The sequence below is a fragment of the Rhizophagus irregularis genome, chromosome 23 (genome assembly GCF_026210795.1).
Source record: "Rhizophagus irregularis chromosome 23, complete sequence".
In the NCBI taxonomy this organism is placed as follows: domain Eukaryota; kingdom Fungi; phylum Glomeromycota; class Glomeromycetes; order Glomerales; family Glomeraceae; genus Rhizophagus; species Rhizophagus irregularis.
This window is the reverse complement of record NC_089451.1, coordinates 3,586,473-3,609,233: the sequence shown is the minus strand read 5'-3', so window position 1 is coordinate 3,609,233 and position 22,761 is coordinate 3,586,473. Positions and strand designations below refer to the sequence as shown.

General features: G+C 29.3%; 7 protein-coding genes across 7 annotated transcripts; 3 read left to right on the top strand and 4 right to left on the bottom strand.

Moving 5' to 3' along the window:
* Window positions 1-1,112, bottom strand: OCT59_015724 (uncharacterized protein; the record flags this gene model as incomplete). Its single annotated transcript, XM_066140227.1, has 3 exons — window positions 1-12; window positions 81-808; window positions 890-1,112. 3 exons carry the CDS (start codon window positions 1,110-1,112, stop codon window positions 1-3), a joined length of 963 nt encoding a protein of 320 aa, XP_066003027.1.
* Window positions 1,113-1,927: 815 nt separating this feature from the next.
* OCT59_015723 (uncharacterized protein) lies at window positions 1,928-3,647 on the top strand (the record flags this gene model as incomplete). The annotated part of the gene is made up of 4 exons (XM_025329470.1): window positions 1,928-1,953; window positions 2,038-2,225; window positions 2,554-2,865; window positions 2,941-3,647. The coding sequence occupies 4 exons, from the start codon at window positions 1,928-1,930 to the stop codon at window positions 3,645-3,647; spliced, it is 1,233 nt and encodes a 410-aa protein (XP_025168742.1).
* A 481-nt stretch (window positions 3,648-4,128) lies between these two features.
* On the top strand, window positions 4,129-4,628 carry OCT59_015722 (uncharacterized protein; the record flags this gene model as incomplete). The annotated part of the gene is made up of 2 exons (XM_066140226.1): window positions 4,129-4,308; window positions 4,470-4,628. The coding sequence occupies 2 exons, from the start codon at window positions 4,129-4,131 to the stop codon at window positions 4,626-4,628; spliced, it is 339 nt and encodes a 112-aa protein (XP_066003026.1).
* Window positions 4,629-5,230: 602 nt separating this feature from the next.
* Window positions 5,231-5,853, bottom strand: OCT59_015721 (uncharacterized protein; the record flags this gene model as incomplete). The annotated part of the gene is made up of 2 exons (XM_066140225.1): window positions 5,231-5,484; window positions 5,553-5,853. The coding sequence occupies 2 exons, from the start codon at window positions 5,851-5,853 to the stop codon at window positions 5,231-5,233; spliced, it is 555 nt and encodes a 184-aa protein (XP_066003025.1).
* Window positions 5,854-7,710: 1,857 nt separating this feature from the next.
* On the bottom strand, window positions 7,711-10,477 carry OCT59_015720 (uncharacterized protein; the record flags this gene model as incomplete). The annotated part of the gene is made up of 7 exons (XM_066140224.1): window positions 7,711-7,815; window positions 7,886-8,251; window positions 8,327-8,539; window positions 8,738-8,884; window positions 8,974-9,072; window positions 9,214-9,329; window positions 9,673-10,477. 7 exons carry the CDS (start codon window positions 10,475-10,477, stop codon window positions 7,711-7,713), a joined length of 1,851 nt encoding a protein of 616 aa, XP_066003024.1.
* Window positions 10,478-12,505: 2,028 nt separating this feature from the next.
* OCT59_015719 (uncharacterized protein) lies at window positions 12,506-13,117 on the top strand (the record flags this gene model as incomplete). The annotated part of the gene is made up of 2 exons (XM_066140223.1): window positions 12,506-12,715; window positions 12,806-13,117. 2 exons carry the CDS (start codon window positions 12,506-12,508, stop codon window positions 13,115-13,117), a joined length of 522 nt encoding a protein of 173 aa, XP_066003023.1.
* A 7,129-nt stretch (window positions 13,118-20,246) lies between these two features.
* Window positions 20,247-22,460, bottom strand: OCT59_015718 (uncharacterized protein). The gene is made up of 7 exons (XM_066140222.1): window positions 22,245-22,460; window positions 21,956-22,174; window positions 21,800-21,880; window positions 21,656-21,715; window positions 21,578-21,591; window positions 20,740-21,511; window positions 20,247-20,663 (listed from the first exon to the last, which is right to left on the bottom strand). The coding sequence occupies exons 1-7, from the start codon at window positions 22,410-22,412 to the stop codon at window positions 20,619-20,621; spliced, it is 1,359 nt and encodes a 452-aa protein (XP_066003022.1). The 5' UTR covers window positions 22,413-22,460; the 3' UTR covers window positions 20,247-20,618.
* Between the last annotated feature and the right edge of the window lie 301 nt (window positions 22,461-22,761).

Below are 22,761 nucleotides of genomic sequence, written 5' to 3'. Positions count from 1 at the left end.
TTAATCATTATTCTTAGATTGGAATCAGCGAGTTCGGACGTAAAAAATAAGGTATCATCTGACTTGAATGTTTTCCAAACCTCTCCATCATAAATGTCTGCTAATATATCTCCGTTAACATGCCGATTTGCCCATTTTGCTAAATTTTGTTCGAAATTAGGACGTTGATACATAGTAAAAATTTGTGTTTTTAAATCTGGCATAGGGAATACTATGCGAGGACGCTTTATATAACCATTATTTACTGGAACGTTCTTTAGCAATTCCTCTCCACAAACCTCCCTATACTTTTTCATCAGATGTTTAGGAAACTCAACTTGACTACACTTGAGTCCTGGTGACGCTTCCGTTACTTGTTCATTTTGTCCTAAAATTTCCCCAATTTTATACAGATTGTTACATTTCGGGCACACAGCATATGTTTTTGTTTCCTTGTTAATGCGTAGCAATTTCTTTGCAGAATAGGATGAGGATGGGAAATTAGCAAATCTTTTTGGATCAGCATCTTTCAATACTTGGCTAAAGAATCCAATCAAGGAAGATATGGAAACTTTGGAATGACGGAATCTTGATTGATACTTAAATATCCATATAAGTATCCAAGATTCAGAAAATTCTACATCTGAATCAGCACACATGAAATCTTCATCATCGCCAAAATCCTCTAATTCGGGAGCAGCGAATCGTTCATCATCAGAAGTTTCATTATTCAAGTCTTCACTTTGGTCGTCATCAATTGGTGAGTTGAAGCCAGTATCTTCGTTATCAAGTTCATCAATCAATACATCATTAACAGCCGATTCCACTGCTTTAAATTTCTCTTTTCTTTTTCGTTTAGTCGGGATGTGAATTGGTTCTTATGATTCGGATGTTGATGAACTTGATGAACCCGATGAACTTGAAGATGCGTTTGAAGTTTCATCATCATTATTGTCTATTTGAACTCGCTTTGATACTGATTTACTGATCTTTGTAGATCTTGATGAACGATTCATCTGCTCATATTCAGCCTCGTGTTTTACTTTTGTTCTTGGATCAACTAATTTTCCGTTACATTCATCACAATGACATGAGACTTTTTTTCTGGGTTTGATTGCAGGTTTTGGTGGCATATTATTATCAATTGCAATATATCAGATTATAACTTATTATTCAAGATAGAATCGGTACGCGTTATATCGGAATTGACTCAATAATTTTTCTTAATACTGAAAGTTCGCTGTTACGTTAATCAATCGGTATAAAATTCATATTAATTAAGTAAATTTAGTATAGTATTAGATTAATTATTCCGATTTATTCAAAATTAAGCAAAATTCAGTATAGTATTGGATTATATTACTCGATTTGTTTGGAAAATTAAGCAAAATTTAGTATAGTATTGGATTATATCACTCGATTTGTTTGGAAAATTAAGCAAAATTTAGTATAGTATTGGATTATATCACTCGATTTGTTTGGAAAATTAAGCAAAATTCAGTATAGTATTGGATTATATCACTCGATTTGTTTGGAAAATTAAGTAAAATTAGTATAGTATTGGATTAATTATTCCGATTTTTTTGAAAAATTAAGCAAAATTCAGTATAGTATTAGATTATATCATTCGATTTGTTTGGAAAATTAAGCAAAATTCAGTATAGTATTGGATTAATTATTCCATTTTTTTTTGAAATTGGCAAAGTTTAGTATAATATTAGATTATATCACTCAATTTATTTGGAAAATAGTTTAATTGTATAAGTTAAATAGTTTAATAGTATAAGTTAGCTTAATAGTATATCCAGAGTAATTAAATTGATCAAAATATAAACTGATCAAAAAAATAGACATAAAAAGGCCATTTTTTCTTAAAAAAAAAATTCTCCCTTTTTCTCGTTTGTTAATTTTTGATACAATAATAATTCTTTTACAATAATCTTTTATTATGGAACAAAGTCATAAAAGTGATAGGTCAGGTAGAAGCCATACCAGATCACATACTAAAAGTCGTCGAACCAGCAGAAGCTGAACAAAATCACATCATCGAACTGGCAGAAGCCGTACCAGATCACATACTAAAAGTCGTCAAACCAGCAGAAGCCGAACCAGATCACATCATCGAACTGGCAGAAGTCGTACCAGATCAAATACCAAAAGTCGCATCCAAAGTCATACCAATGAAAGGGAGAATGGTCCATTCCATTTGGTTTTGCCCCCTGAATTGGAGCATGCCTACGAAATTGGTAAGCTTCATTCCAATCAGTTACATTCTGTACTGTGTAACATATTTATGTATAATGACGAAACCTCAACAATTATATCATCTATTTGTTAACGATATGAAACTATTTAACGCTTTTTCGTCTGTTTGTTAACGATTATCTGAGTATTTAACGAAACCTCAACAATTTTATCATCTATTTGTTAACGATATGAAACTATTTAACGCTTTTTCGTCTGTTTGTTAACGATTATCTGAGTATTTAACGAAACCTCAACAATTTTATCGTCTATTCGTTAACGATATAAAACTATTTAATGAACTAACTATTTACCAATTTTTCATTTAAGAAAAAAATTCAAAAATTTCTACTAGTGAAAGCAATCGGTTGACATATTTGCTAGAATGTTTGAGGAAATATGATGAAGATAATCAAACTAAGATATCAGAATCGAGCGCCACACTCCAGGATACATCGTCATCATCCATTAAAGCTTCCAACATACCTACCGAAATTGTTTTTTCTGATAGTAATGAGAGCGGTAAAGAGCAAACATCAAAGATATCAGAATCAAGCGCCAAACTCCAGGATACATCATTATCATCCATTATAGCTTCAAACAAACCCACTGAAATTGTTTCTTCTGATAGTAATGAGAGTGGTAAAAAATAGCAAACATCAAAGATATCAGAATTAAATACTAAACTCCAGGATACATCATCATTATTTGTTAAAGCTTCCAACAAACCCACCGGATTTGTTTCTTCTGATGATGAGAGCGGTAAAGAGCAAACATCAAAGGTACCAGAATCGAGTGCTAAACTCCAGGATACATCATCATTATTATTTATTAAAGATTTTAGGAAAAAACCCACCGGATTTGTTTCTTCTGATGATGAGAGCGGTAAAGAGAAAACATCAAAGGTACCAGAATCGAGTGCTAAACTCCAGGATACATCATCATCATTATTTATTAAAGATTTTAGGAAAAACCCCACCGGATTTGTTTCTTCTGATGATGAGAGCGGTAAAGAGCAAACATCAAAGGTACCAGAATTGAGCGCCAAACTCCAGGATACATCATCATCATTATTTATTAAAGATTTTAGGAAAAAACCCACTGGATTTGTTTCTTCTGATGATGAAAGCGGTAAAAAAGATCATCAACCAAGTAAAAAGAAATCCAAGATGCCCGAGAAGTCTAAGAAATCATCTTCCATTAAAGCTTCTAACAAATCTACTGAGATCGTTTCTTCCGATGATGAAAGCCACCAACCAAAAAAAATAGCAAGAATAGCAAAAAGAAATCCAAATCTAAGAAGTCCAAGAAGCAAAGAAAACGAAAACAATCAACTTCTCGATCAGATTCTCGGTCAAATTCAAGTTCAGAGAGAACTAGCGGATTGGAAACTGATTCTAGTCCAGCTGCTTCCAGGAAAGTAACTTATTACAGTTTAACAGAATTACCAAAAGATACGAAAGATAACTTGCGTGTAAGTAATTATTTAATTTCGAATTTATTTAAATGCATGAAACTAACACAAATAAATATTTAGCGAGAAGTAAAATGGAATATCAAACGAATGCCTACAGGCAGTCAACTCGATATCAATAAAACTTTCGAGTCGCAGAAGGATCTGGTAACGAAAATAATCATTCCCGCTCTATTCAAAGTGTTAGATACCAACGCGTATCCGGTTAGCGAAGGTGTGCTATACGAAATGATTCATCAGTGCCACCGCCATCAGAGAGAAGATTTATTAAAAAAAGAGAAATCCGAATCTGAGCGAACTGAAGAAACCAAAAGAAAACATGGCAATTCACGCTGAAGCGAGGTAATATTATATTAATTGAGTTTATTTATGAAACATTAGCTAATTAGCCATTAAAATTGAGAGAATAGAAACGAATAAGATGAACGAACATGGTCAGACATTTACAACTATTAGACGATCCAATTGTCTCAAAGTTAAAGAAATCGGAACTCAATCCAATCATGTTAGAAAATGCGTATTATAGTCCGGAGGAGTCCGAAGTTGATTCGGACAATGATTCAAATGAAAATCGTATTGTAATACGAGATATCAAGTGGAGAAGCGATTGCGTAAGTAAATAATTTTCGCAAATTGTACATTATATTAGCTACTTTGGTAATCTGATTGTATTTTTTAGTTGCGAATGTTTTTAAAAGACTATTTGGACGTATTATTTTATTAGCAAACAGTTGATAAAAGAAGACGAAAATAAGTTTTCAATAATTCTCAGTATGCTCTGGGGGAGGAAACTGCTCCATTAAACGCACCTCGATGGACGAGATCTGGATACAAAGGATCGATGTTATCGATTATAACCGGGGAGTTAAAGAAATATAGAGAAAATGATGATGATGATGATATTGGACACCATTCAAGAAAGAAACTATAATCGGTTGAAGGGATCCATAATGTCAAATAAAATTCTTATTAAAATTCTTATATAAAATTTAATTAACTATCATAATATATTAGTCATATAGAATATTTTAGACTAGTAGTATTAATATTACATTCTGCTAATTTTACATCTAAATATATAATAAATTGAAATTAATTAATTGCGTGTAATATAAATCTGATATAATAAATTGATAAATTAAGTAGCAATTTGGAATCAATCGAAAGCATGTATTGATTCTATATTTTGATTTTTTTTACAATCAGACATAGCCTATTGATTACTTTTTAATAAATTATGTGTATATATTGATACAATTAACCAAAATGACATCAATCAGTAAGCTTCTAAATAAGAAAAATGGATAACAATAGGTTAATCTAACAAGTAAATAAAAAAAACTGGATAACAATAAGGTCAATCCTATTGATATCCAGTTGCGAACGAATAGGTACCCTATTGATAACCTTACCCTGCATGATTGGGGCCATTTTATAGTTACCAATCGGGTACCCTGCAAAAATAAATAAAAAAAATCGGGGACCATCTAGGTCCTTTTAGGATAGCCTAGATGGTCCCCGATTTGGCAGCTTTCAACCTGTGTTAACGCTTGGAGTAGTTGAAGAAGCTTCTCTATCTTTTGAAGTTAGGGAAACTTTGGTAGATTCAACACCCTCCATAGAAACTGATTTGTCATTAAGAGATGATGCTATTTTTTTGGACTTTCCTTTATTTTTTGAAGAAGTACTAACATTGTTAATTTGAACATCATCTTTCAAAGATGGAGCAACTTCGGTAGGTTCAACATCCCCCATAGAAACTATTTTGTCGATAACATGAGTTGCTTCTTCACAAAATAATACTCGTAATATACAAGCTTTACTGTAGATAATTCTCTACTTTTTAAAGAAATACCAACATTAATAGTTTGAAAGTCCTCTTCTGAAAATGGACCAACATTGCTAATTTGAACGTCTTCTTTCGAAGATGGAACAATGTCAGTAAGTTCAACATCCTCCATAGAAACTATTTTGTTAATAACATGAGTTGCTTCTTTACAAAACAATACTCGTAATATATATGTTTTTCCTGTGAACGGGAGGAACGATGTTTCTATACTTTTTGAAGAAATACCAACATTGATAGCTTGAACGTCCTTGGGAACTGTGTTTTTCTTTTTTTTCTGTTTTTTCGATTTTTTTTTGTCTGATGACATCGTTTGGAAAAAGTATTATGGGCACAGCATCATTGATTGACGCTTTAAGTGGTTTTGATAAAGTAGAATTTATCAGCCGATAATGATCAATATGATGAGAATTAATCACTAAAGGAGTATTTATTAAAAAAATGAATTAACTATTACGCAATTTTTCAATCGTACATTTAACCGTATTTGACTAAGTGTGGGGAAATGTTATGATTTACGTATTAGGCTACTTGCCTATTTCATACCAGAATTTTTTTTTTATGGAAATGACAATGTAATCAATACAAGTTAATTTACTAATTGTGAGTATTGCACTACCAACTTAATGTTCTCATTTGTACGACCTAAAAATTACGTAACATTTTTTAATGAGAATTCGTTGGAGAATCAATATCTAATCATTTTTTTTCATGTACTGATAATTTACTATGCTTATGCTTATGAATTTTTGTCAAATTTCTGTATTAGAGTCTATCTCTATCAGTCACTCAAAGTTTTTTTTTCTTTTTGGCATGTATCAATTTCATTATTACAAACTTTATAAAAATAATAGTCTTCTTAAATTTTTCTAATAATTATGGAAGTTGCTAATGCTTATGTGCAAGTTGGATCTGATAAGGTGGTTGGAAATGCATGTATATGAGATGATAAGAAGTACAAAGACCAAGAAAATCTCTTAAAAGGTAGGTAAAATTTTCAACTTTACTTATTTACCAAAATCATAGGCTTTTCATTATTTATTATTTAATTTTGTAGCAATAAAAACTTTGAATAGGTCGATTCAACAAGACTCTAACATCACTAAATACTTTAAAGAAAGATGTGATAAGAATAAAGTACTTTTTAAAGACCTCAAGTAAAACATTCTTAATGAAAACTTTAATGAATATATGGGATCCTTGAAAAATCTAAAAGGCAACATCAATTTTTTGAAACAACAAAGAACCATTAGCAAAAATCTCATTGTTCTCACAAAAAGTTTACTAAACAACCTAAAAACAAAAAATATCCTGATTTTATATAGGGGTTATATAAGCTATTTTAATAGACATTTAAGAGGTCAGTTGGATGCTAATTTGTGAAATAGAGCATATTCAGCTGTCAATAAAAAGTAGAAACTGAAATGGCTAATTATTCTAATTCAGAGAAAGATGATGTTTCAAATTTAGAAATTGCATTAGATAATGTTCATTTGATACTTAAAGAATATGAACTATTGATATTAATAAAATATAGAAGTAATTGTAAATTTCATGAAAATAGATATCAAATATGAATAGAGGCATGAAAAAAGTTAGAAAATAGTTCATTTTTTAAAGATATGCCCTATAAAAAGTATTATACCACTGGTCGAAATAGGACAATTCGACCTAAATTTGACCAGGTCGAATATAAGTCGAATGACGATCTAACCTGTGTCAAATTAAGGTCGAATTTTCAGGCGCATTTAGGGTGCCAATCATCTCAAATTCGAAAAGGATATTTGGCTAAAATTAGACTCAAATTCAGAAAGGATATTTGGCTAAAATTAGACCTATATTAGGACGTTATTACATATTTGTTCGACCCTAAAAAAAAAAACCATATTCGACTACTATATGTAAACCGAATATTATTGATAAATAGAGTTTTCAAGGACGAATAATAAAGCATAGTATAAGCAAATAAAACCAGTTTATTTTATATTTTATATATATTGACGTATAGTAATATAATTATATAAATCAACCCATGTACATAATAATATATAAACCCCAATAAACCAACCATATTAAGCCAAAAAAAGAAATATAAAATATACTAATAATACCATATAATAAAAAATAAACCCAATAAACCAACCAAAAAAAAGAAATATAAAATATACTAATAATATTCGTCGGTTTCAAAGATTTCATAAATTTCCTTGTCTTCTTTTGCTTCTTTTGTGGCTTTTTCTTTGCCTTTTCGACTCCTTTCGGCTCTTTGTTGCTAATATGATATAAACAAAATTAATTAGCGATATTTGCGATGTAAAAATATTAAAAACAATTCAACTTACTGTCGTCGAACTTTCACCAATCTCATCCAAATCTTCGGGTCTAATCGAATTCATTTCCGCTGAATTTAACAAGAAATCCGAATATGGCTCCGTTAAATTCAACTCCATTGGCTCACAATCTTCGTAAGATTGAATCAAATCATCAATCATATCATCAGCCACGTCATATTTGCTAACGTCGTTTGTTTTGTTAGTTTCATCAGTTTCGTACATTTTCGCTTTATCAAGCGCCCATTCGGGCGCATTCTTGAGAGGTTCACTAGACGTAAAATACATGTCATCATCATAAATTCTCTCTCTTTGCTTTTTTGTGTGTTGAATATATTCTGCTTCAGGGTCCAATACGTTTCGTAATAGGTATTTTAACTATTTAAAACAAAGATAAACTTTATATATCGAATAAATATTAAAATAGGTTAATAGCAATAATCACTTTAATACCTTGTTCGAACGCCATTTCTGATCGTATACATGCAGGAACCACTTGTTATTAGGCAATTTCTGTCTTGATTCGTCTTCGGAATTCAATTGCTCAATCGAATGACAATCATTCTGTAGGAGCATTGGTAATAATTCATCTTTATCGAATTCCTGTATGTTGGCATCATTTCTTTCGTATAATTTTATTGTGGCCTTTACTCGTCTATTTTTTTTCTGTCGAATATATAAAGATTAATTTCAAATGACTAAAAAAAAAGAAGTGTATTAAAATAAAATACTCCTCACTTCGGACAATCGCGCATTTACGTGCATTTTTCGATCTACTTTGTCTAATTGGCCTGATTGTCATTTCTGTTGTCTATCTCTTTTATGCTTGTGCATCGATCGTAACCAGTCTGACAATTGGGTTACCGACGGATTATAATGTCCACTCATCAACTTCTTTAATTCAGGTATCAATTTTTCGTATATCTTTACTGTCTGTTCACTGAAAGTCTTACCATAATCCAACCGATATTCTTCGGGTATTTGACCTTTCAAGAGGTTCTTCATTTCAGCCTAAACAATAAGAGGAAATAATAAAATAATAAAAGCTGTATATATACATTAACACAATTCGGCTGCAAATAGTCTTGTAAAATTCTTACTCTTGCATCTGTAGCGGTAACTTCATCAGGAGATTCCTCTCTCGATTTTAATCTTTTATTGGAACGTTTTGGTGAATATTGCTGCGGAGGATTAATAATCTTTTGAGGTATGTGAAGTTGTTTGGATTGTTGAAGTTCTTCTCAGAGAGCTTTATTTTCTTCACATAATTCATTCGATTCGTTACTAAAAATTTCATTAAAATCCCGTAACATGGAGTTCTCCTCCTCGATCCTACGAACATGGTCTTCTAAATTATCTATTTTTCGTTTCATTCCGGCTACTTTGGACTTTTCTTGTTTTAATTCGTTCTGTAGTCGAAGAGTTTCTTTTTTTAAATTTCCTAACTCAAAATTACCTATTTTAAATTATAAGGACATCATGATGTTGGTTAAAGTAATTTATTAATATTTATTATTAGCACTTATAAAATATAAGGTATATTGGTAAAATGCATTTGAGTATTTACTTAAAATACTAATAAAATGTTTAATAAATTAAATGGTTAATAAATATTAAAATTTAGTACTTATTTAATATATTAAGCATTTATTGCTTAATAAATATAAAATTTTAATGCTTATTAAATATTGCTATTCAGTAAACATAAGGTTTCAGTTGGTCTAATATCATGATGGATATGTAACAAACAGATGTAATATAATAAATATCAAAATATAAAAATAACAAATTCGATTTACCCGCTTCTTCATTACTTGGTCGATCACTTCTTGGTGCTCCTTCTTCATGATGTGAACGATAACTTTTTGGTACATTAATATTAGGATATTTTTTAATAATATCTGAAGCCGTTAAATTTCGTTGAGATTTAGATTGAGTTCGACCTATTGAGGCTGAAATATCTGGCGGAATAACGAGTTTAAAGGGAGATGAAGAAACTGTAGTATTAGTATTTTGTGGTGTTAGTGTTGACGAAGTAGTAATATTACGTGTCGATAGTGTTGACGAAGTGGTAATATTACGTGTTGAAGAAGTAATATTTCGTGATGCTGATGCTGACGATCGTGATGCCGGTGTTGAAGTGGCAATATTTGGAGGTGTTGGTGTTGACGAAGTGGCAATATTTGGAGCTGTTGCTGTTGAAGAAGCAATATTTTGTGGTGTTAGTGTTGACGAAGTGGTAATATTTCGTGATGCTGATGTTGACGATAGTGATGCCAGTGTTGAAGTGGCAATATTTCGTGATGCTGATGCTGACGATCGTGATGCCGGTGTTGAAGTGGCAATATTTGAAGGTGTTGGTGTTGACGAAGTGGCAATATTTGGAGGTGTTGCTGTTGAAGAAGCAATATTTTGTGGTGTTGATGTTGACGAAGTGGCAATATTTCGTGATGCTGATGCTAACGATCGTGATGCCGGTGTTGAAGTGGCAATATTTGGAGGTATTGGTGTTGACGAAGTGGCAATATTTTGTGGTGCTGGTGTTGACGACTCAGCAATATTTGGTGGAGAAGTATTTGGTTTCGATGGTTTCTTACGAGTCATTATTGGTTTTTTTTTCAAAAAAAAAAGAAAGAGATTTTTTGTACGGACGAGGAAATTGGTCCACCTTTTATATCTATTTTTTACTATCAAATTAGACTCTCAACAATTAACGATCAATTATACTTAAACATTTGTATCAAATTAGACTCTCAACAATCAACGATCAATTACACTTAAACTTTCGCATCAAATTAGACTTTCAATTAATTAAACAGATCAAATCAGACTTAAACTTTTTCATCAATCAGACTTAAACTTTCGCATCAAATTAGACTTTCAATTAATGAAACTGTTAAATCAAATTAAATAGTATGGTGATACGTATGTTTTATTTTTAAATTCCTATACTTATTCAATTTTCGTTCAATTTTTTGTCTATTTCGTCCAATTTTCGTATAGTTTTTTTAATTATACCATCAATATCACTTTAAAAACGGAATATAAAAAATCACAATATTACTAAAAATTCGACATCACTAAAAATTTGATATTAATAATTACAATTTTATTCAACGTTGTGGCCATAAATACTGGAGTAATCGCATAATATGGAGGAATAATATGGAATAGAAGATCAAACGATAGAAAGTCACATGATTGGATAAAATTGACCGGAAAGGATAAACTTTTAGGAGAAGGAATGATCTACATGACGTAATGTTTATTAAATGATTAACGGAGAACCAATAGATCAAGTAGGGAGTCGATCGATGTGGTTTAGCAACCAGTTTATCAAGTTCAACAATAGGAACAATTAGGAGGAGTAATCATAAGCCACAAATGATAAATCATATAAAAAGGAAGGATAGCGAATTAAAGGAACAAAAAAATAGGAACATGTAAAATATTGATGAACTGCAGCCGCAGTAGAAGAATAGCTGACGAGACGCAGTAGAAAAGATAGCACAGCCACAAAAGATGGATCTTTACGATATAATATTTGAAAGATTATTTTATTTTAAAGAAAAGATAGCGCAGCCACAAAAGATGGATCTTTACGATATAATATTTGAAAGATTATTTTATTTTAAAGAAAAGATAGCGCAGCCACAAAAGATGGATCTTTACGATATAATATTTGAAAGATTATTTTATTTTAAAGAAAAGATAGCACAGTGCAAAAGATGGATTATATCTTTATGACATAATATTTGAAAGATTATTTTGAAGAAAAGATAGCGTATTAAAATAGTATAATATATTAGAAAAGATAATATATAAATAGCATATAAGATAGCACATAAAAGGGAAAACATAACATAAAATATTAGAAAGAAATAAGAAGTAAGAAAAGAAAGAATAAGAAAGTTGGTTTAAATAGGAGCGGAATGGAAGGTGAATTCCACAGTCGTCAGATACGATGTAAAACTTTAAGTAAATTAGTTAATTGTGAATTTTATGAAGAATAAATAAAATACCCTTTATATGAAAATTAATTGTTTCGATTGTTTTTGTTACTATTTTCTTATGATGAAAAAGTAATTTTGTTTAATTAATTATTAGTAAAGCGTAATGTTATTTTAAAGGTAATAGGTTCGCCCTAAACTTTACTGTAATGTTCGCTTAATTAATTTTAATTGGACAAATTCATGGTGAATTTAGTGTCATAACAAGAATTATGAAATGAATAAAATATAAACTTTTGTAAAGAGAACTATCGTATTTTGAAAGAAGATAATGGATGAAATATCGTGGCGAGAGCTATCGCAATTTGAAAGTTAAGTAGTAATAAAACTAAACCAAGCAAGAATATTAATGTTTCGTAAAGAACGAATATACATTAAAGCAGGGAAGCTTGTTTACCGCCGGGTGGCAGACGGGGGTGACAACGTAAAAACATATTACAACTTTATCATATCTGACTTTTATCAAAAAATGAATAAAGGGAGAAGAAAACGCATTGCTGCTAATATCTTGGACGAATATAATAATCCGAGTTCTTCAACCTCTGAATGAACTTATGCCGAATTTACGACCAGAAAACTAAAATCAAAAGTTCCGTGCTATTGCAGCAATTGTAATGGGAAAATGATTGATCCGCACACAAAGGAGAGACACGAGCAAACGAATTCTTTAGAATCATTAAATTCCGATAAGGCTCCAACGTCTCAAGAGTTAGTAGAACTGATTGATTCGACAATATCGTTAGAAGAACCACAAGATACGATAATATCGTTAGTAGAACCACAAGATACGACAATACCGTTAGTAGAACCACAAGATACGACAATACCATTAGTAGAACCATAAGATACGACAATACCGTTAGTAGAACCACAAGATACGACAATATCTATTGATACATATTCTGATAATGATACGTATGAGGAACAACAATATGTATTTCTTCCACGTAAAAAAAGGTCAAAAACAGGCACACTTCGTCATATTACTGAAGTTGAGCAAGTCGCTGAATCAACTGAATATGACACGGATGATATCTACACTAGTGAATCTTCGGCACAAGAAGATTCTCCTAATAATGATGATAACGAATTTTCAAGTAATTTTGAGAATTATTCTCATCCTATGTTCGACATACCAGATATTTCAGACACACCGAATATTTCAGAATTACCAACAGATGAACTAATTAAGGGGGATTTTGATATGGATTATGAAGTTCAGGTCGAGTCATAACATACCAAATACCGCAATTGAAGAATTAATACAATTTATTAAAATAATATTGAAAGTGTGTAAAAATATCAATCCCGAATCATTTCCAAATTCATTATATATGTTAAGAAAAGCGTTAGGACTTATCGATCGATTTACGCAATTTGCAGCTTGCCAAAAATGCCACAAATTATACAAAAAAGAGGATATAATATCAAATGATGATAATACTATTATGAAATGCAGCTATGTCGAATTTCCAAATTCGGCCACAAAGAGATTAAAGCAATGTCAAACTCCTTTAGGAAAGAAAATTTCTTTAAATAATAGTATATCAATTGTTCCTGAATTAATTTATCCAGTCTCGAGTATACAACAGCAGCTTTCTAGTATGTTCAAGCGACCAGGATTTGAAGAATTATTGCGGCATTAGACTCGTCGTTCAGTAATTGATAATGTTTTATCAGACATATATGACGGGCAAATTTGGCAAAATCTTAAGGAATCAAACGAACAAGGGTCAAATAACTTTTTCCGACCGGACAAGGCTGATACTCATCTAGGATTAATGATAAATTTGGATTGGTTCCAGCCGTATGAAGGAACGATTTACAGTACAGGTGTAATATACGCAATAATATGTAATCTACCTCGGGATGTTTGATTTAAGCCTGAAAATATGCTTATACTCAGCATATTACCGGGGTCCAATGAGGTTAAATTACATAGAGTAAATCATTACCTTTCACCAATAATCACGGAATTAGAATCACTTTGGGAAGGCGTGATTCTTAATCGCACTTATGAATGTCCAAATGGCAAAGATATTCGAGCAGTATTAATAATTGCTTCATGCGATATTCCTGGAGTTCGAAAATTATGCGGGCACATCTCTGCCCTTGCATCATGCCATCGATGTGAAAAAAGGGTCAATAATCGCAATTTTGGTGGTATGGCGGATATGAGCGACTGGTTTATCATGAAAGATCCAGTCGAGCATTGTCAAAAGGCTTTAGAATGGCGACGATGCAAATCTAACGCAGAAAGAGAGAGATTCGTCAAAAAGAATGGCGTAAGGTGGTCTGAAATATTAAGACTGCCATATTTTGATCCGATTCGTTTTGTTGTTGTAGATCTGATGCATTGCCTTTTTCTAGGAATCGCTAAATGGATAACAAAACGAATATGGATTGACGAAGGTGTATTAACAGAAAAAGATCTTCAATCAATTCAAAAGAAAATGGACGAATTTAAAGTACCATCAGATTTGGGACGAATTCCTGGTAAAATCCATTGTGGTGAAGGGTTTTCTAACTTTACCGCTGACCAATGGCGCAACTTTTTCCTAATATATGCCACTGTTGCTTTATGGAATCATCTTCCGGGTAAAGATCGCAAAATTCTTACGTATTTCGTAAGAGTTTGTACGATTTTGGTTAGACGAATTGTGGAGATTAACGATATGAAAGAAGCCCATAAACTTTTGATAAAGATAATTAAATTGATCAAAGAATGCTATGGCGAAGAAAAAATAACGCCAAACCTCCACCTATCATTACATCTATGCGAGTGCTCTTACGATTACGGACCTCTGTATTCGTTCTGGTGCTTTAGCTTTGAACGAATGAATGGCTTATTAGGTAATTCAAATTTAATTGTGTTGATTTTTCGAATTATATTATTTCATTTAGCAAAGATTAATAATAAATTATTTATTAGGATCTTTGCCTAATAGCCCGCCAAATCGAACTTGAACTAATGCGTCGATTGATGACCGAAGCGCAAATAAATGATATTATTAATAGTTCAAGTTCAGAAGTAATAGGACTCAAATTACTCGATAAATGACCTTCTGTCGGTTCTCTTTCTGAATTTCCAACAGATGAAATGTATCGATTTTTGATGAATTTTAGAAATATATCAGAGTCACCAATTACTGGTTGTGAGGAATTTCCGGATAAATTTTTAGCACCGCAATCCAAAGATATTCATCTTGAGAAACAAATCTACGATTTACTTATCGAATATTACGAGGATACATATGTAGATTCTATATTCAGAAAACCGTTCACGGAAAATTTACCCAATTTAACGATCATTATCAACAGAGCGAATCGATATGGAAGATGTCAAATCTGTGCAGAAACTTTTGGATCTGCTGCAACACGACATATTAAGAGCTCATTCGTCTTAGCTAAATTTATTAATCGTGATGGGAATAGCGTTGATACTTACCCAGGTCAAATCCAATTTTTTTTTGAACATAGCGTTCATTTATCTTCCCGTAATTTGACACACAAATTGGCTTACATCAAATGGTACAAACTGGCAAATTTGACATCTCGATTCCATTTCAGTATTGACGATGATGTCGAAACTTGCAACGTCGAATTATGGGAAGATAGTTTCTACCCAAGCAGTAGAGACAATATAATCCTGATACACAACATTTTAGGTCAGTTTATACCTGTAAAATACAAAAAATCGGATCAATCTAATGCCAGGGAATATTTAGCCGTTATTCCTATAAATAGAAAGTTCCATTTGCGTTGATTTAATATAACATTCGAACTGGTATTTACACCAATTCGAATTTCAAAACATTTTTTAACAAATTATTTTTTTATTATATTTAATATTATTAATATAGTATAACCGCTATTTTATCTAGAAAAGTGAATAAAAAAAGCATGCAATTCGGCCATTATTTTTTATATTTGACCATTATTCTGTTAGGTTGAATATAGTTTAATTTTATTATACGCATTTCGACCATTATTCTGCAGGATCAAATCAGAGTCGAATATAGATTGAATTGTATATCATTACTAATTTAGGTCAATTTTTTTTAAAATTGGCCGAATTTAGGCTGAATTTTTTAGAGGTCGAATATTCCTATTTCGACTAGTGTACTTAAAATATACTTAAAATATATTATAAAATATATTATAAGAATATTTTAAGTATGTAAAAAATATATCTATAATATACTTAAATTTTAATTTAAATATAATTTAAGTATATTTTAAGTATTTGGGCAAAAATTAAATATATTCGAAATATATTTTAAGATAATTTTAAATACATTTTAAGTATATTATAAGTATTTCGCAATTTTTAAATTAAATATATTTTAAGTATATTTTAAATATATTTTAAAAAGTTTTTAATTATATTTTAAATATAAATACTTTTTATAGGATGATAAACTTTTGATTTACTTATTTAATGCATGAGTCATAAAACTTATATTTTCTTAACAGATTGTCATAAAATATATTTTCTTAGCAAATTGATTTACAATATATTAGTTAATAAAAAATATAATAGAGCTTTGATTTTTAAACTAACTAAAATATTTTTTTGGATCTTATCCTAAATCCTGAAATTTATAATCCTGACACTATATAATTCCAACTGTCAAAATTCTGAAATTGAAAATCCTGACATTTATAAAATCCTAACAGTCCAAAATTCTGACACTTAATATTTTACAAAAACAAATAATTAATATTCAAATTCAGTATTGCTATTCAATGTAAAGTTAAATTTTACTTTTAATTATTTAATTTTATATTACTTTTACAAAATATTAATTATTTCAAATCACTTAAAATTTGCAAAACATATATTAAAATATAATTTTTTATAAATATTTTTATTCAATTTTATTAGTATTAATAAAATTAACTTGCAATATTAAAAGTAATATAAAAATAACTAATATCCAAATTTAAATTATTAGTTAGAAATTACAATAAAGATTATGTGTAATTCTGCAGTTTTTTTTATTATTGCAAATTGTTATAATTCTTTTCTCTTTATCAATTAAGGTTTTTTTTGTTGATGATCTTTGTTCATCATGAATAATACATTCAATTTGTAATTTAACACTCTGTTATTTTTTTTGTAATTATTTAATCATAATATTAAACCTATATAGCTTTGACCAAGTAAAATATTCTAACACTTATGTCAGATTTTTGCAATATTTTGAGTTTATAGAATTTTTATTTTAATAGAATCATATAGGATTTCGCTTACTTATAATAAAGGTCACTATAGAAAATTGACTCTTTATTAATGATTTTTACTTTACTTTTTTTTAAAATTCTATTAGTTAATTAGTTAAAAAGAAAAAAACTATAATAATATAATATAAAATTTCTTTTTATAGTAGGATTTGCAAAGAATTTTATATATGATTTTTACCTTAGGCCTGGGGGTGACCTATCTTATAAGTAAGCAGATTCTAATTATATATTGACTACAATTGTGACAGAAATAAAAAATCTAAATGAATAGTATTACTATTTCTAAAATGCATTAACGTATCTTTTCATACACATAGATTTCTTCAAATTATTTAACAACTTCATTTATTTCTGAAGGCATCTCAAACAAGTGATATAGCATTAAACTAAACTGCTTATCATTTTCGTATTTAGTAATGAACAAGTCCATATGATTAGATTTTTTACGCTTAACTATCCTAAGTGAAAGAAATATCTTTTATTGTAAATACTAAAAAATATAAAACAGGATGCAATTATTGATGCTTGCTCAAAATCAGTTAAAATTATTGAGAATTATAAGTTAATGCTATTTTCTATTGCAAAATCAAATAATTCTTCAAATAAGCATCTATATATTTTTACTGATTTACTAGTTACTAATAAATAAACAAGAGGAAAAACTTTAGAATTATCTTGTCCAACAAGTGCATAGATTGTATATAGCTAGCTAAATATTATTGGAACTGTCTTAAAAGTCCTATCAGGACCCTAAACATTATTAAACCAACTCAGATCTTGTATAACTAAAATTTTAAAATGTGATATCTAAGTCAATATTATACCTAAAAAGATGAATTATATATCAAAATGTTCATCTCATTGAGACGAATTTAACAAACTAAAGATTATTAAAATCTAATTACTGAATCCTAAGATAGCAAAATTTGAAACTAAAATCTATATATAACTAACTTTATATATTTAAAAATTAAAACAGAAATTAATTATAAAGTTTATATAAATTCAAATCTGAGTTTTTTTTAGTAATGTTCAGGGTCCTATCCTATCCATCATTTAAAATAGAGCTTAAAACAAGTGCTGAATATTTGTTTGTATAGTAAATAATAAAATTTGATCTTTACTAATTATAAAATTTCTTACTAAAAATCTATCTTCATTAAAAGTAAACTGAAAAAAATCTGGAATATTAATTTCTTCAAGAAATTGTAAGAGTATCTCTGATTTTCTAACACATTAAATCTTTGAACGAAAAGAGTTAGAAAATAGTATATAGGAATAATATTCTTGAAATATTCTAACTACTATAATATCTTAAATAATTTGTATAGGCTTATTTCTTATTGTATGAACCTTCTGCTTAATTTGAACAATATATTTCACAACTTCTGCATTACTAACCTAAGGTGAATAATAATATTTAGTAAAATTTTAAGTTAAAGGTATAGTATTTTTAAATTCATAATTTATGCAAATATGTAACTTTTAAACAAATAAATATACATTTTTAATGATCATTAGAAATTTTTAAACTTTTTTTCATTAATACAGCTGTATAAACTATAAAGGTTAAAAGCATAAAAATTACATATTAAAATTTTAAGCATTATTATTATGTGTAATTTTAATTAATTAATAAAAATAAAGGAATTACTATTTTTATTTAACTAGTATAATAATTATTTATTAATTAATATAGTTGTATAAATGTTAGAAATATAAAATTTTAAGCATAAGTATATTATATAATATTTATATTATTATTTATTACACATTAAAATTTCAAGTATTGTTATTATATACAGTTTTAAGTAGAAAATTAAAATTTTCCGCTATAGTGGAGTTCTGCTAGTGTCACGTGACATGAATATCATTTTCTTTTTTGGAAATTTGTGTAACTCATTTGCATAAATAATTTTCGTTTTTCGTCAGAAGTAAAATTTCCTTTTTTGGAATTTTGTGTACCGTTTAAACCATCACCCTGTATCACACCCTCAAGCTTTCAAAAATTACTAAGTATTATTTGAACTTAGAATTTTTTTAATGAAAAAATCATATTTGTCACCTTATTCGTCACATGGTTAATTCCGGCCAAGTTCCGTAATTCCAGTCCAATCATATAATGTTACACAAATTTCCTAAAAAGGAAAATTTACTTCTGACGAAAAATGGAGCAAATTGGTTATACTAATTTCCTATAAAGGAAATGATCTTCGCGTCACGTGACACTAGCGGAACTCCGCTATAGCGGAAAATTATAAAATCCTTTTGAGTAATTGATAAAAATAGGATTCCTGCTACTTTTATTCAAATAATATAATTATATAACTGATGTAATAGTTCTAATAATTTAAGTATTAAAAGATCCTTTGATTAGAAATCTAATTATATTTTATAGATCATATAAATATTTTCATTTGAGGTATAGATAAGATATATCATCTTTACAATTTATTATATATAGTTGAAATTTTAATACAAATAATAGATATATTTAAATTTGTTGAAATATTATTAACAATACAGTTATGTAAAAAACAAATCTTACTCATTTTTTCTTACTTTACTCATTTACAGAATATCTTGCATTTCAATATTTCACTTCATTCATTGATCACCCACATGAAAAATAAGATGGAATATTTATTATATATAAAATCATCCATGACCAGTAATAAACACACTAATATTGATCTTGGTTACTGCAATGATAATTTTAAAGATTATATATAGAAGAGGTTCGTTTTTAATTATATAAATGCATATGATTTTATGTTAGTTAGATTTAATCAAAATTATGGAATGTTTGAGCGGGATGGCTTCTCCAACTACAAGAGTAATTAGGGATGATTCATTTATCTCTGTCTCAACACAAAAGACGTTGTCTTAACTAAAATTCGTGATTTTTATCAGCAAATCGAAGATTTTATTACAATGAAAATATTTAAATAGGCAAAGGAAGCAAATGGGCGGTACTCAAAAAAATAAATAATATAATTATAATAAATTTATTATAAGAAGGAACCCTGGTCCACAGGTACGCTGATGTAAGTCCCAAGACGTCGTCAGTGTCTTTTTAATTTGGAGGAGAGTCCACTCCAGCATGTAATAAAGTATTCATTGATCAATGTATTAAGTTTTATTTTTTTTTAGAAATAAATTGATGTAATTCAAGAATATGATAAACCATAAGACAATACTTTACTATAACGCATTATAACGCTAAAAATTAAGCTCTATCTAACCCATTCAAATTTCTCGACATTCAAAATAGTTAAAACTACACGTTAGGAAGTACTATAGTACAATATACAATATGAACTCAAATTATAATAATTTAGTAATTTCAATCTAGTTAAAGCTCACATAATACAATTTTTTTTTCTGTACATTAAAAATTCATTCCTTCGCTACAAACTATCAAAAATAGTACAACCTTATTTGATACTGCATATAATGGATAGCAATATAGAATTACCGCAAAAAAATTATATCAAATCAAACTCTTCTAATAAAGATCCGATCGGTTTAGCCTATTAAAAAAAAAACAACAAAAAATTTAATTATGGATAATAATAAATTCCAAAATTAAGTACAAATTTATCATACTTTAGGTTGGCCATTATTAGTTTTGAGGTTATTTTTGAATTCTTCTACTATTTGCTGCATATACCATCCTTCATAATCGATTTCCTGAAGTTCAGGTGGTAGCCCCGCCTGTGACGGTTTTATAATACTACATGAGTTATTTATGGGAGCCAAATCACTTGTATCCAGATCTATTAAAACCTTATCCTCACGGACAAATCGATCACCGACCAAAATAAACGTTGGCGCATTGTCTGGGAGTTTCGATGCCTTAGTTGTTATGTTATGATCATAATCAATCTTTCCGTTGAATTTTATGTTTAATTGAGAAGAATACTTCTCCTTGGTCTGGCTTTGTGAGATCGTAATTTGTGGCCCTTGTCGTTCAACCTTTTTTTCATCGATAGTTACGAACTGACTTCTTACGAAATGCAATAATTTATCGGACTCCCTTGCATCCCGATTGTTTTCAACCGTTGTTTTTTTATCCATCTTATTTTTTTCTATCGTTTGCTTTATATTCTCTTTTGATTTTGATATCTGGATGTTGTTTGAATCATTTGTTACTACTATTTCTTTATTTAGATTTGATTCCTCTAACTTAAACAAAAGATGAAGTTGTTCTTTAAGTGCTTCAATTTTTTTGTTAAAATTAGGTGTATTTGAAACCTGATCATCATAACTTGCGTCGGTGATTATATTTTGATTGGAAATAATTGGGTTATCGTGTTCAATCACCGTTGCTTTTGCCGCAATTTCAATAGCTTCTCTAAGTTCCTCAGATTCATCATAGCTACAAAATCCAATTTAACATTAAAGAAAATCAAAAATTTTTTTACAATATTACCATTTAATTTACCTATACAACAATTTCTTTAACAAAAAAAAAAGTTAATAAGGTTGGAAATAATATAAATAGAATGATAATTAAACCTACCGGATCGTCATCCGTAACAGCACACGTCACACATGATTTTTCACTTTCATTTGTTTCATTCTAATTTTAAACGCAAGACAGATTTAATATAAAAATAATTTCTTCCATAGCAATTCATTCATCCTATTTTTCAAAACGCATTACCTTATTAAATTTGTCATGCTTATCCTTATGTTTAATGTCAACATCGGTGTTTTTAGCTTCATTCGCGTCATCGATAGCCCCCTGTTCAATTCTTACAGCATCAATAAACTCCTCATTAAGCTTCCAATCAAGTTCAATTAAATACTCATTATTTACCGGCTTAGGCATAACAGTAAACGAATCAATTCGTATGTTTTGTCCATTATAATTTGTCTTAAGACACTTCGCTTCATGATTTGGATCTATGTCCTTGACAACCGAAAACTTCCAATTTGCATAGGGGTTGTCTTTACGAATGGGAATATTTTTTAGACGGAAACGATCGCTTTCCGTATATGTAGGACACTCGGTGTTTGTTAATATTGGATCAGCGATCTTTAATAAATTATGTATTTTGAATACTATAAAACAATTTTTTTTTTTTTTAAAAAAAAAATCACCGTACCTTGATATCAACGTTTCTATCAGCCAAAACATCTTTCTTCTTAATATATGGGTTTTTTTTGTGGTACGGGGTTTGTTCTCGTTTTAAAAGATAAGGATTTTCTTCTCTATATGGATTTTTTTCTTTATATTCCCTCCATGACTTGAACCTCTTTTTCTCAGAGTTCATGTCGCACAATTTATTTGATAATCTCCTTGTGATAACGCAGGAACCAACAAAAAAAAAAAAAAAAAATCTTTTCAGGTAATTTTTTTATTTTTTTTATTTTTTTATTTTTTTTGAGAAAAAAGGGTGATAGATGTTGGATAATTTTGATAAACAACTATTTTATATCATACAAGTTTAATTCAATGAATTCAATGCAAATAATTATAGTAATCATTTACAATTATAATCAACACTTGATCAGTAACCTCTTTCGTTACATTTTCACCACTTAAACTTCCTTATTTCAAGTAATGAATCAATGAATCATGTATTTTATTGTGTACACATTACATACATTACATCATGATTA

Excerpts from the sequence above, each read along its gene's own strand:
- OCT59_015718 (XM_066140222.1), bottom strand. The coding sequence starts at position 22,412 with ATGAACTCTGAGAAAAAGAGGTTCAAGTCATGGAGGGAATATAAAGAA. Across the intron at positions 21,881-21,955 it reads TTACTGTTATGCCTAAGCCG|GGGGCTATCGATGACGCGAA; the intron begins GTAAATAATGAG and ends AGAATTGAACAG. Across the intron at positions 21,716-21,799 it reads AGCATGACAAATTTAATAAG|AATGAAACAAATGAAAGTGA; the intron begins GTAATGCGTTTT and ends GTTTAAAATTAG.